General features: G+C 43.3%; 1 protein-coding gene across 2 annotated transcripts in view; it reads right to left on the bottom strand.

Annotated features, from left to right (window-relative positions):
- ELP4 (elongator acetyltransferase complex subunit 4) overlaps positions 1–14,543 on the bottom strand; it is a 263,256-nt gene that overhangs the window by 190,914 nt on the left and 57,799 nt on the right. For both annotated transcript variants that reach the window (XM_074955138.1, XM_074955139.1), the window contains exon 4: positions 14,363–14,497. In XM_074955138.1, the coding sequence (XP_074811239.1) occupies positions 14,363–14,497 (135 nt within the window). The remainder of the gene's footprint in view (positions 1–14,362; positions 14,498–14,543) is intronic.

A 14,543-nucleotide genomic window follows, 5' to 3' on the forward strand; every position in this document is an offset into this window, starting at 1 on the left:
CTAGATCTTTGATGAGACAAATAACTTATTCTCCTTGTTTTAAACAAGCACAACCCCTTCTTTAAAAGGGCAATACCTCTCCCTTCTGCAAAACACTCCCTGTCAATAACTTCTCCCCACAAAATAATTAAAACCCAAAAAACAACTTATTCATGACCAGCCTCCTCAGTAATATGCCATCCCTCCTACCAATCATACGACTGAGGCACTGTCACCAACAATATCATATTAATTTTCTTGCCTGCCCAACAAACCCCAACCCAAAACACCTCCCTTTTCCAAAGGGGGCATATAAGCCATCTGCAGAGTTCACAAAAGCCTAATAGTTTTATGCTTAGTGGCCGAGTCATGAGAATAGAATCCTGCTAAAAGATAGCCAGGTCTTCTTATCTTCTCATGTACAGGTTCATTCTAATTAAACCTGCCTGACTCCACAACCATACCACATTAAAATTGCCACCAGCAGCGAAAGGGTCATGGCTCATTTCTGTCCAGCCCTCAAGTCAAAGTGCTACAAGGTTCCTTCTGGTAATGCAATGCCTCCCCATTCAGCCAACCCAGCCTTCATATACGTGGCCAGTTTCCTGGAAGCATGTTTCTGCATCTCAGATAAAACATATAGTGTTACTTCTCTCCCTTGCAATATGTACCTTCACACATTGCCACTCTGATCTGAGTTGACTTACTTCGAAAGGTACATCTACACTAGTGACTGCACAAGTTTTCATGCGTGTGGTTGTCCCAACCCCCGACCCGTCCACATCTAAAGCCCTGAAGCACTTGTCAGAAGGTGAGGACATGGTGAGTAAACTAGCAAACCTGAGGCGTGTGAGTAAATACACACCTTGGGATGCAGCACGGCTCCATACCCGTGCTGGTGTGAAGTGTAGACAGCTTTAAGGGGCATACAGAAGGTCTTGAGTTTCAATAGTCCTCCACCCCCATTCCCACAATGCACTGAACCCTTTTCTTCCTCACCCTTACCTGGTCTTTGAAGGTTCCAGTATCCCCCACCATCGCCAGCCTATTTTCAGCAATAGTAGCAAGCTGCACCAATCACATCAGAACCGTTCTCTGCTGCACACTTTTGTTCAGTACAGGTGAACATGGATCCTGCTCCAAGAACAGCCCTTGCCCAGCCAACCACCCCCAGGTGCGGTCCATGTGTGCTTGGAGTACACTGTCCTCCATTTCTTCTCTCAGCACAGAGGCTGGAGCCAGAGAACACTGAGTGAACTCTGGCCCAGTGCCAGGAACACATCAAGTGCCTGAGGCTCCTGCAAAGGAAGGCAAAAGACTAACAGACATTCCAGAAGCGCTCATTGTGCATGGCTCTTCTGTGACAAGCTGGACTGGCTGCTGTCAAGGGCTCCTGGTACAGAGCCAAAAGTGGCTCAAGACCCCTTTCTCAACTCCACCATCCTCATTGTTCAACAGGATACCACAGTCCTGGCAAGGAGGCAGCAGGGGCATGGAGGATGCCCTGGAAGACTTGGAAAACGAGGAACATGTCATTTTGGACCTCTACCTGGAGGAGCCAATTTGGACCTCTACCTGGAGGAGCAATTTCCCCGCTCCTCAAGCTGTGGCAGGAAACAGAACCCACAGCTGGTAAGTTACAAAGGATCTACACCCTCTCCACCAATATCCAACAGGTTATCTCAAGTGCTTATATACAAATGCACAAAGCCTTGGAAACAAGCAGGGAGAACTGGAGGTCCTGGTGATGTCAAGGAACTATGACGTGATTGGAATAACAGAGACTTGGTGGGATAACTCACATGACTGGAGTACAGTCATGGATGGTTATAAACTGTTCAGGAAGGACAGGCAGGGCAGAAAAGGTGGGGGAGTAGCACTGTATGTAAGGGAGCAGTATGACTGCTCAGAGCTCCGGTACGAAACTGTGGTAAAACCTGAGTGTCTCTGGATTAAGTTTAGAAGTGTGTGCAACAAGAGTGATGTAGTGGTGGGAGTCTGCTATAGACCACCGGACCAGGGGGATGAGGTGGATGAGGCTTTCTTCCGGCAACTCACGGAAGCTACTAGATCGCATGCCCTGATTCTCATGGGTGACTTTAATTTTCCTGATATCTGCTGGGAGAGCAATACAGCGGTGCATAGACAATCCAGGAAGTTTTTGGAAAGCGTAGGGGACAATTTCCTGGCGCAAGTGCTAGGGGAGCCAACTAGGGGGGGCGCTTTTCTTGACCTGCTGCTCACAAACCGGGTAGAATTAGTGGGGGAAGCAAAAGTGGATGGGAATCTGGGAGGCAGTGACCATGAGTTGGTTGAGTTCAGGATCCTGACGCAGGGAAGAAAGGTAAGCAGCAGGATACGGACCCTGGACTTCAGGAAAGCAGACTTCGACTCCCTCAGGGAACAGATGGCCAGGATCCCCTGGGGGACTAACATGAAGGGGAAGGGAGTCCAGGAGAGCTGGCTGTATTTCAAGGAATCCCTGTTGAGGTTACAGGGACAAACCATCCCGATGAGTCGAAAGAATAGTAAACATGGCAAGCGACCAGCTTGGCTTAATGGTGAAATCCTAGCGGATCTTAAACATAAAAAAGAAGCTTACAAGAAGTGGAAGGTTGGACATATGACCAGGGAAGAGTATAAAAATATTGCTCGGGCATGTAGGAAAGATATCAGGAGGGCCAAATCGCACCTGGAGCTGCAGCTAGCAAGAGATGTCAAGAGTAACAAGAAGGGTTTCTTCAGGTATGTTGGCAACAAGAAGAAAGCCAAGGAAAGTGTGGGCCCCTTACTGAATGAGGGAGGCAACCTAGTGACAGAGGATGTGGAAAAAGCTAATGTACTCAATGCTTTTTTTGCCTCTGTTTTCACTAACAAGGTCAGCTCCCAGACTGCTGCGCTGGGCATCACAGAATGGGGAAGAGATGGCCAGCCCTCTGTGGAGATAGAGGTGGTTAGGGACTATTTAGAAAAGCTGGACGTGCACAAGTCCATGGGGCCGGACGAGTTACATCTGAGAGCGCTGAAGGAATTGGCGGCTGTGATTGCAGAGCCCTTGGCCATTATCTTTGAAAACTCGTGGCGAACGGGGGAAGTCCTGGATGACTGGAAAAAGGCTAATGTAGTGCCAATCTTTAAAAAAGGGAAGAAGGAGGATCCTGGGAACTACAGGCCAGTCAGCCTCACCTCAGTCCCTGGAAAAATCATGGAGCAGGTCCTCAAAGAATCAATCCTGAAGCACTTACATGAGAGGAAAGTGATCAGGAACAGTCAGCATGGATTCACCAAGGGAAGGTCATGCCTGACTAATCTAATCGCCTTTTATGATGAGATTACTGGTTCTGTGGATGAAGGAAAAGCAGTGGATGTATTGTTTCTTGACTTTAGCAAAGCTTTTGACACGGTCTCCCACAGTATTCTTGTCAGCAAGTTAAGGAAGTATGGGCTAGATGAATGCACTATAAGGTGGGTAGAAAGCTGGCTAGATTGTCGGGCTCAACGGGTAGTGATCAATGGCTCCATGTCTAGTTGGCAGCCGGTGTCAAGTGGAGTGCCCCAGGGGTCGGTCCTGGGGCCGGTTTTGTTCAATATCTTCATAAATGATCTGGAGGATGGTGTGGATTGCACTCTCAGCAAATTTGCAGATGATACTAAACTGGGAGGAGTGGTAGATACGCTGGAGGGGAGGGATAGGATACAGAAGGACCTAGACAAATTGGAGGATTGGGCCAAAAGAAATCTGATGAGGTTCAATAAGGATAAGTGCAGGGTCCTGCACTTAGGATGGAAGAATCCAATGCACCGCTACAGACTAGGGACCGAATGGCTAGGCAGCAGTTCTGCGGAAAAGGACCTAAGGGTGACAGTGGACGAGAAGCTGGATATGAGTCAACAGTGTGCCCTTGTTGCCAAGAAGGCCAATGGCATTTTGGGATGTATAAGTAGGGGCATAGCGAGCAGATCGAGGGATGTGATCGTTCCCCTCTATTCGACATTGGTGAGGCCTCATCTGGAGTACTGTGTCCAGTTTTGGGCCCCACACTACAAGAAGGATGTGGATAAATTGGAGAGAGTCCAGCGAAGGGCAACAAAAATGATTAGGGGTCTAGAGCACATGACTTATGAAGAGAGGCTGAGGGAGCTGGGATTGTTTAGTCTGCAGAAAAGAAGAATGAGGGGGGATTTGATAGCTGCTTTCAACTACCTGAAAGGGGGTTCCAAAGAGGATGGCTCTAGACTGTTCTCAATGGTAGCAGATGACAGAACGAGGAGTAATGGTCTCAAGTTGCAATGGGGGAGGTTTAGATTGGATATTAGGAAAAACTTTTTCACTAAGAGGGTGGTGAAACACTGGAATGCGTTACCTAGAGAGGTGGTAGAATCTCCTTCCTTAGAGGTTTTTAAGGTCAGGCTTGACAAAGCCCTGGCTGGGATGATTTAACTGGGAATTGGTCCTGCTTCGAGCAGGGGGTTGGACTAGATGACCTTCTGGGGTCCCTTCCAACCCTGATATTCTATGATTCTATGATCCCCTCTTCTTCTGTTGCTACACTGCTGATTTTAAGCCTAGCATTTGCTCCAGTTACTCCACCCAAAATTGGCCCCAAGCAAGACCCGGCTATAACTGATTTTATTGATTTCCCATGAACCACTATTATGCATTTGGCAGAAGCTAGAAAACAGATTATTAAGGAACAATCATTGTGCCCTTGTGGCTGTGCATTTCTCAGCCAGCATGCAGGCAGCAAAGCTCTGGGAGGCAGTGCAGACCGAAGGAAGGGAGAGGGTTGGTTTAGAAAGGACCCACTTGGGTGATGAGACACCTGTAGAAAAACTATATAATTGGTTGCCATAAGTAAGTAAGAGCTGCCTTTTGTCCCTTGAAAGTTTACATGGGTTTCACTGAATTCCCCCTCCCCCCAATCCCAGATTTTACCGTCCTCTTACAAACAGTGGCTATGCATAAATGGGGGTGAGGTCTGGGAAGGGAACACTTAGGTTGTCTGAGGAATGTCACAACAGTCCTTTCTCCCTTGAAAGATTATAAAAATTGTTAGTATTCCTGGTGCCTCTCCACGCACCTCACCATACTGTACAAGCTGGGATGAACAGGGATGGGGGAAGGATCTGGCCTGTGGGTTGGATAAATAGTGCGGCATCCTTTTTGCTGTGGCGAGGTGAGGGGCTTGTGATGCTAATCTGAAACTTTATGGAACAAAATAAAGTTGTGGTGGGTCTCTTTCTTTCCCATCCATTTCACCCTCCTTAGCCAGGCCACGGGCAGGATTTTTTGGTAATGCCAGGGGTAGGGGGATAGTGTTCATGGCTCACTTCTCCCATTCCATGGAAACTCTGTATGCTAGCTGAGAATATAGTCTATTTCCAGTTTTATTGTCTTCTAGTCCAGGGATTGGCAAACTTTGGCATGCATCCCGTCAGGGAAATCTGCTGGCGGCCGGGATGGTTTGTTTAGCTGCAGCATCCACAGGTTCAGCCAATCGCAGCTCCCATTGGCTGCAGTTCACTGTTCCAGGTCAATGGGGGTTGTGGGAAGCATCGACCAGTACATCCCTCCAGTGGGAGCTGCAATCGGCCAAACCTGCGGACACTGCAGGTAAACAAACTGTCCCGGCCTGCCAGCGGATTTCCCTGACAGGCCGCGTGCCAAAGGTTGCCGATCCCTGTTCTCGTCTTTTAAGCATATTTCAGCACATTTCTGGTGTAGCATAAACTAGCCCTTGAAATTCAAGAGCAGTGCAAATCTGCTTAGTCCACCTTCACAGCTAACCAAATCCCTCCATTCAGCAATATGTAGAGGGGTGACCATTAGTATAAACAGCTCTCTGGCAGAGACCCAGATCTGCTCCACAAGACTAGAAAACTCTTGTCTGGTATCTTGAAAACTGGTATGTTATCCAAATGCTGGCCAGAGAGAAGAAATTGCAAACTCATAACACAGCCCCTGGAAGGAACTGCCACCCCTCAAGACACTATGGAAATTTTAATTTTTTTTTAAAACATGTATCTTACTATTATTAGCCTCTGCTCCTTCCTCGGAGGATGCAGAAGTTGTCTGAGAACCAGAGAGAAAGCCTAAGTCACATTTCTGGAATGCTGAGAAGTATCAATATTGTGGCCTTCCCCCATGTAACATAACTTTGCTATGGATTTCTTGCCTTCTACCGAAGAAAAACAAATAACAGTTCCCTTGCCTTTGAACTGGCAGGACCTTTGACTCTCTAGAGGGAAACCATTCCACTAGAAGGGTGGGAGCAGCCCCCCAGAGACAGCAGAGGCAGAGAGAGAAGGACTGTGGAGGACCTGCTCATAGGCAGAGACAGGAGGAACCGGGAGCAGTTTCAGTTCCCTAGGGCATGGCACGATTGGGCTCTTCAGCTGGAAGAGACCTTGATGAACCAATGCTGGGAGCAGAAGGCATGCCTTAGGGAATGGGAGCATGCCCTAATGGATAGGCTCATAGAACTGGTGGATGAATGAGTCTGGGATGTGCCTGCTGCCATGGCCACTGCACCTCTCTGTGAACTGGCACTACCACCTCCTCCTCTCACTGCTGCCCAGGGTGCTGCTGAGACAGAGGACCAACTCCCACCCCTGCAGTGACCGGGAAGAGCCTGAAGGACTCCTGGTACCACACCCTCCACTGCCACCTAACCCCCCCTTCATACAGGATGAACCCCTTGAGCTTCCAGAAAGAGAACAACAAGCCTGTAGGAGTCCCTGAAGCCCACCAAGTACCCACCCTGCAACCCATGCAGGAGATGTCCCCAGCTGTCCGCAAGAACAATTTTCCCACCATTGTTTCCACCCTAGTCAGAGGGAGGCAAGGAAATAAGTTTGCCGACATTAACATTTGACCATTGTTCATGAGTCAGTTCCATTATGTTCTGGTGGTTTGCATTTCCTTTTAAAAATATTTCAGTTACATATTCCATATACTACTTTTAATAAATGTTATAGTTTCTTTGTCTTGTGCCCGATTGACATAAGATGATTTCAGGTTTGGCATTGGGTCCCACGATTCACAGCACATGAATTGAAATAATGTAACTGTCTGGTACTATCATACTGCAAACACTTTTCTGTCTATCCCCCTCAACCCCTGCCAGGTTAAGAAATATCCAGAGATACACGGGAGGGATGATGAAAGTACATTGTTATATGGTTACAGAAAACACTCAGGTTTCAAAAGCAAAAGAACTCACAACACAGAAAATAGGTAGATAAAACATCTTTATAGCTTGGTTCATATACAGAACAATGAAATGCAACTGAAGTAACAATATGGGCATCTGCCACTACCCACTGAGTAAACAGATCCTCCTCCTCCTGTCTCTCCCTCCCTCCCTCATCCCACCAAACCTTGACCTGTTTCAACCTTCCGGATAGTGCTTCATAACAGCCAGTAAGTGCTGTTGGCACCAACAACAATGAACGGGGGAGGAGGGGAGGGTGAACCCCTCAATCAAATGTCATTAAGATCGTTAGAAGAGAGAGAGTGCTCCCAGTAACAGAGGTTTGTAAACGAGTGTGAACATTTAAGACAAAAGCATTTGCCCAGTGAACGCATTACAATTTGGCCACCACTCTCAATAGCATAAACCTAATCCCAAAGGTGTTAACCCAGAAGAGGCATCCTGTTATAATTGTCTGTAATGGGTGAATAATCTCAAGAACAAACTGCCAATAACCATCCACTACAGTGGAACAAACCCCTCACAAATATCTGCCAGTGTTCCCTCATATTTTTTTTTCCAGTTGCTGTGCAGGGTGTGAAGGTATCCCTCAGAAGAAATCACCCTCTGCCTCCCTGCTATTCTAAGAAGCGTGCACATATGGCATCCCTGATTTCCCTTGCTTGCTGGGAACCAGGACCAATGTGCATGTGGGTGGGATCTGGCTGCCTGTACACAGTTTGTAAACCAGATCTGTTCTGTGCCCACTCAGAATGGAAGCATTCCCTTTTATCCTCACAAACAATATGGAGTGCACAGCAAGTAACAATTATGTGAACAATGTTGTGCACACTGGCATCCAGATGGGTGCATAGGTAGCACCAATGAGCTTTCAGCTTAGCAAATGCACACTCCATGACCATTCTGTAGCTACTGAGTTTGTAACTGAATTCCCTTTTTCCAAGGCCACTGATGTCGGGGTATGGTTTCATGAACAGAGTTAGGAGCGAGGTCCTGCAAAATAACTGGTGGCACAGACTTACCATGAAAAACCACATAGTTTCTGAGAAATAAAGTCTCTTCTCCCCCAACCTCTCAAGAAATACCCTGATCTCTTCAGCACCCTGGTTTCATCAACTTTTCCAGTGTTTCCAATGTTGGTATTCGTGACTAGGAAATAGGAAAAACTATTTCACTATGAAGGTAGTGAAGCACTGGAATGGGTTACCTAAGGAGGTGGTGGAATCTTCATCCTTAGAGGTTTTTAAGTCCCGGCTTGACAAAGCCCTGGGTGGGATGATTTAGTTGGGGTTGGTCCTGCTTTGAGCAGGGGGTTGGACTAGATGACCTCCTGAGGTCTCTTCCAACCCTAATCTTCTATGAATCTGCCTCTGCGGTCAAGTAAGCCTTGTGGAACGAGTGATTATTAATGTTTTTGGTTCACATACTCATGAGCCCTTTTGGAGGGCAAAATATTGGGATGTGGGAGTCATAGAATCATAGAATATCAGGGTTGGAAGGGACCCCAGAAGGTCATCTAGTCCAACCCCCTGCTCGAAGCAGGACCAATTCCCAGTATAGAATCATAGAATCATAGAATAGATAGTGTCATCAATGGCCACTGCACAGTTCAGAAACCCCAGCCTCTCAAATCCAAATATTATTTCTGGAACTTTTCTTATAGCACCACCTGTAAGTAGATCACAGTGTTAATTGCTTTGCAAACCTACACAACCACAACCCTGACAGTGGACAGTGATTTGCAACTGACCAACAGCTGTCTGGTGTTGCTAGTTTCCACAGTACAATAGCCACCCACTTCTGCACTGGTATGGCTTCCCTGAATCAGAAATTCTGGCACTGGAGGTATACTGCAAGTTCACCACACAGCTCTATGGAGGTCTGTTTCCTCATTTGGAAGTTCTAAAGCTGCTGCTGCTCACCTAAAATTTCCAAAACTATGTGATTCCACTACATTATGCTAGCTCTCCTGCACCAGAAGTGATGGTTCACCCATGGGTATACTCTGGGAATACTGGCGTTCACTACATCTATTCCATAGGAACAGAATGGATTGTCATTCACCTTCACAGTCAGTCATCTTTAGTGTTTCTGAAAGTTCTCCCCAGATTCCATTCTGCATCTTGCCGATCACCTAATTCCACTGCATAAACATTTGTCCTGCAACAAGAAGCAGGGGCAGAACCAGATCATCCTCCAGCTGCCCCATACCTTCCACCCACTTTGGCAGGAGGGACAGGTGAGCAGGAATTGCCATTTGTAAATGTGTGAAGTCAGGGGACAGAACAAACACCACCTAGCAAAGTGGTTCCTAAAGCGTGTCCCTGTGATGCACAGGACCCTGGGATACTGACCCTGAAATGGCAGTGTTAATGTCATGTAACAAAAGTAGCAGTGTGTACACAGGTATCTGCGAACACTTGGCATAGGTATGGGGAGCATGCGCAAGGATGTACACAGTCAGGTAAACGAGTATACACACCAGTATAAACATAGCCTAAGTATAAAATTCAGTGACTTAGGCCAAGGGCTGACACTAAGCAGTTTTTAAGAATGCATGCTCCATAGTCATTGTAAAGCAACACAGATTTAACTTTGAAAGTCATGACACTGTGTGCAGCAGATTAAAAAGTTCATCTGCGCAAAAAACAGAAGCTTTAGATGAAATGAAAATGCATTTTGCTTTGCACTTACAGTGTGGTTGCACCCTGAGAAGTGACTAAAAATAGCATGAGAAGATATTATGTTTAGGGTTTCTCAATAGCTTCTATAACACTTTGCCTCGTTTTACATAAAAAAGATGAGTTTTTGTTTAGTTATTTTAAAAAGTTCCAATACTGCAAACACAACCAAACATCTGAAAATTGAGTTGGGCTCTTTCTGACTTATGTATCGTCATCAGTAATGAGGATTCTTTGGGACAAATTCTGCCCCAAATTACAATTGTGCCTCCCTCACTGAAAACAACCGGATAGCTTAATAAGTGTAACGAAGAGCAAAATGTAGTACTGAAACTGGAATTTACAAACAAACTTTTACACATTTGTTAAATATGAACCAGAAAAGAATTTAGTTTCCATTCTAATCATGATATGGATTCGACAGCTCTAAAAGGAGTAAAAATAGTAAGACATGGTTTTGTCATTAAAATAAACATATATGATTTTGAATACACACAGAGGACAGACCTGGTTAGTATCAGGGTATTATTATTACTTTTTTGAAGGAAACCTTCTTAGGCATTTTCCTAGTTTTTATTTTATGTTTCAAATTTAAAATCACCGATTTAATTAAAACTATATTATTTGAATTTATTTACATTTGTACTTAGGAATTACCAAGTTAATGCCTGAAAAATAAAATGCATATTAGGCTGGGTTAGCTGTCAGAAAATACAAAATGTTAAAACTATAAACACAGAGAAAAAATTTTTTAGTCTTTAAAAGAAAAAAAAAAGTCTTTAGAAGTCCTTGGTCTTCACTAATAGACCATTTTTTTATTCTATAAAAAGATCTAAAGTATTTAATATATTTATAAGAAACCTGTGAGCTCTCTAAAACTACTAAAATTGTACTTACTAGAAATTACATTCTAAATTACAAAATAAAACTCAAACTATTACGGTAAAATATATATTTAAATGCAAAGTGTTAAGTTATTTAGTATGAGGGTTCTCAAAGCAATTTTAAAAGGGGCTGTTCTTTGGCCTATAATCTATCCTTTATCCGGATTACAGAACACAATGTTTTTACTGCAATCTCTGCCAGGGCTCATCTTTTTATTGTGTACGCCCAAACCCCCTTAATGTTTTAGAAAGGCCTTGACTAACTGAACTTTGATCTGATGTCTTCATTGAGAAAAGCTCCAGGTTGCCCATTTCAGATGCAAATCCTCACTGAGGCCCAATAGAGTTTAGTAAAGACAGCAAAAAAGAAGAAACAAGAAGTTTCCAGGATCCTCTTTGAAAATCCTGGGGCACATTGGTGTCCTTAATCCACACTGCTGCATGGATTAAGGTAGGTGATAACCTTTCTTAATTCAAAAGAATGAGCACAGTGCCTACAAACTGGGTGGAGACTAGGATTTGGCTATAATAAAACACCACGCAATAAAAGCTCAGTCTATGTCAGAAGCCTTGAATAGACTTCAATGTACCACATTCCCAGGCCTAGTGGGGAAGCTTGCAAAAAGCCCACCTGAATCAAGTAAGCATGAATAATCTGTGTTAGCAGACTGGCCATGAAGAGAGGAGAGAGAGAGAGAGACTGAGACTTTTCATTCTTCTTAAGTTTGAGTGATAAATTTATTTCTGGATTGTAGGTTCAAGCCAGTTCTTTACTGGATTCCTACGAACTCGTCTGCACAAGGAGAAAAAGACACTAAATTGTCAGTCAGCAGAATGCGCTTTTATGCTACCGTCTCCTGTTAATGATTCTAATTGCACTACTAATGTGCTAGAAATCTCAGATTTGGGAGAATCAAGGCAGAAAATTGATTTCATGCTGTGACAGTTCATATATTGCCCCAAGAACACAAGCAGTTATTCAAACAAAAAAGGGAAAAAAACCCCACTATACCTTTCATTGGAAACTAGGCTATACCTGATGTTTTTACCAAGAGTTTCAACGAGTGTATCCCTGGATATAGAGAAAAGTACCTTTTAAATTCGTAATTGTATGCAGCACGTATCCACACAGTATCCAATTCCTTTTGACTGATTACCCTAAGTCTATAGTTTATATAGGATATAAAGAACATATTCATATTTACACATATAAAATACACTGTTCAAGCCAGGACTTCTAATTTAAACATGATACATAATATAAAATAATTATGAGCTGGCTAAGAGTTTATTTAACCTGTTTTTAGGAAGGGAAAGGGAATAACTGAGCCACCTCCACAACAGAAATCTCTTTGGCTACTTACAACTAAAAATTAAATTAGTTAACAGAACCACTAACAAGACAACTTTTACGCCTCACATAAAAAGAGATATTGACTAGATAAGTTTTCCACTGACATTTAGAGCCCTATTTAAAAAAAAACAGTTTACTCTTTCTAAATATAATTTTAAAATATAAGCATTAAAGCTGGATGGAAAATAGCTTTTTAAAAAAATGTTTTATTGAAGTTTCCTTTTGACAGAAATTTCTAATCAGTCAACACACATGAATTAATGGAAACTGAAATATTTAACAGCTATTACTAGGTATATTAAAACTATCAGAGGGACGGAGGTCCTGCACAAGTTATTACTTCCAAACAGCCAATAAGTGTATATTGCATCATTCAACAAGTCATCAAATATTTCTGATCACTGAGATTACTTTCATCTAACTGATATATTTTAAAAAGAAATTTCCATTTGACCATTATTTTAACAACTATAGCTTTATTTTCAAGTCTTATTGATTTCATATAAGTTTTTGGCAATTTAGCATTCACTTGAAAACAAACAAGCATTCTAGTACAGTGGTCCCCAAATGTGGGGCACACTCCCCAAGGGCGGTGAGGAGGAAAGTTCGGGGGTCATGTCGGGGCCCGGGCCAGCCTTCACAGTGGGGTGGAGAGGGAGCCCCGCTCTGCCCCCAGCTCCACTCCAGCCCCAGGCCCTCCCCGCAGCCTCAGCCCCTGGCTCGGATGACGGCTCTGCTCCCGGCCACAACTCCAGTCCCAGGCCCAGCTCCAGCCCCATTCCCAGCCACAGCCCTTGGCCCCAGCTCCAGCCCCAGCCTCAGCCCCCAGCTCCGAACCGCAGTCCCACTCCCAGCCCCCGCTTCCGGAGGAGGGGCACACACAGATTACATTACACGTAAGGGGGAACGCAACATAAAAAGTTTGGGGACCAACGTTCTAATACATAATTGTGAAACATTTCAAAAATTGTAAGAAAATGTTGATGGTAACGAGGGAATCATACCTTATAAGACTGCACAGTTGTTCTAGATCAGACAATTATTAGTTTACAACTTTCAATATGCAAATCCCATCTGTGATAACCAAGGACAAGTGCATGGTGTTCTATTAAATAATATATTACTGGACAGAATAAGCTTGTTTAGGGTTATTATATGCAGCTTTTTGTTCTGTTAGACCCAGGACATTTTGTATTGAAATAGTGACAATCAATTGTTTGTACATCAATGTATTTTGAATTTAGTGTACATTACTGGATAAAACACAGTATTTATATTTTGTAATAGTTCAGAGTGGTATAGCAAGCTCTACATGAATAAAATTGATGAGATTATATGATCACACTGGAGGCTATTTGATTTGGCATGTCACCGTATGTAAGTCTTCTCTGACACAAAATATATAGCCACGTCTGTACAATTTCAGAGAAAATCAAACATGCCAAGCCTTGTAAGCTCATTTTGTCACATTCCAATTATATTTTTTTAGAATATGGCTAACTTACTAGGCAGTTATGATTACATCTAAATCACAGTATATAACATACTTAAGCCAAACAGCACCCCAAAAAAAAAGTTTGTTGTTCTGTGTAGTCCAAAATCCTATAATTTTTGTAAGGTTTGACTTCGCTATTAGATTAAACAAGAAAGTAACTAGCCTAAGGAAAAACATAATTAATAAAATACCAACAGCTGTAAACTTTGAAGAAGTGATCACTGGGCTTGTGTCTTACATGCCACCTTCACAGCAATTAGTTTCTAGTGACAATGAAGCTGATATAATCTCAAGTGCTTACTTTACTTATTACGCACATGGATAAGCAAGTCAACAGTTTGCATCAATAATGTATTTTCACTAGTGGGATCTAATAAGTACTGTTCATTCAACCTATACATATCACCTATGAATAGCTAAATTTAGAAAAATGTACAATACTATAGGTATCTTTAGATTTAAAAAGTTGTCTGAAACAGTGTTATATTCACCAGCCTTTAGTGCTTTTCAGAAGTTAAGTACATCTGGACTTCATGCCACATAGTAAACTCAATTTCTCATCTCTCTGTATCTTTGCTAATCAAGTTATGTATTGGTGACTGACAGTTTGCTCTCCCGAGGAAACCTTTTAGCACAGTTTGAAAACGCTTCCATGGTATAGGTTCTACTCAGAGATTTTACTTATAGAACAAGTGAATTTTATCCTTACTATCAAAGTATAGGATAACATCAGATATAATACTAAACGTATTTACCTCAATTTTTGGTAAATTCTGGTAACGCCAGGCTATTTTCATGGATTCCTGAGATTCTGGTTTAGATTTAATAGCTGTTTCTTTCTCATCCACTTGGTTTTTGTGGACATCATCAAACAAAGGTGCTGGAAGTTCCTAAATTGAGAAAATGAAACAGTATCAGGTAGTTAGAGTAGAAAAG

Source organism: Natator depressus, chromosome 6, assembly GCF_965152275.1.
Source record: "Natator depressus isolate rNatDep1 chromosome 6, rNatDep2.hap1, whole genome shotgun sequence".
NCBI classification, from domain to species: domain Eukaryota; kingdom Metazoa; phylum Chordata; order Testudines; family Cheloniidae; genus Natator; species Natator depressus.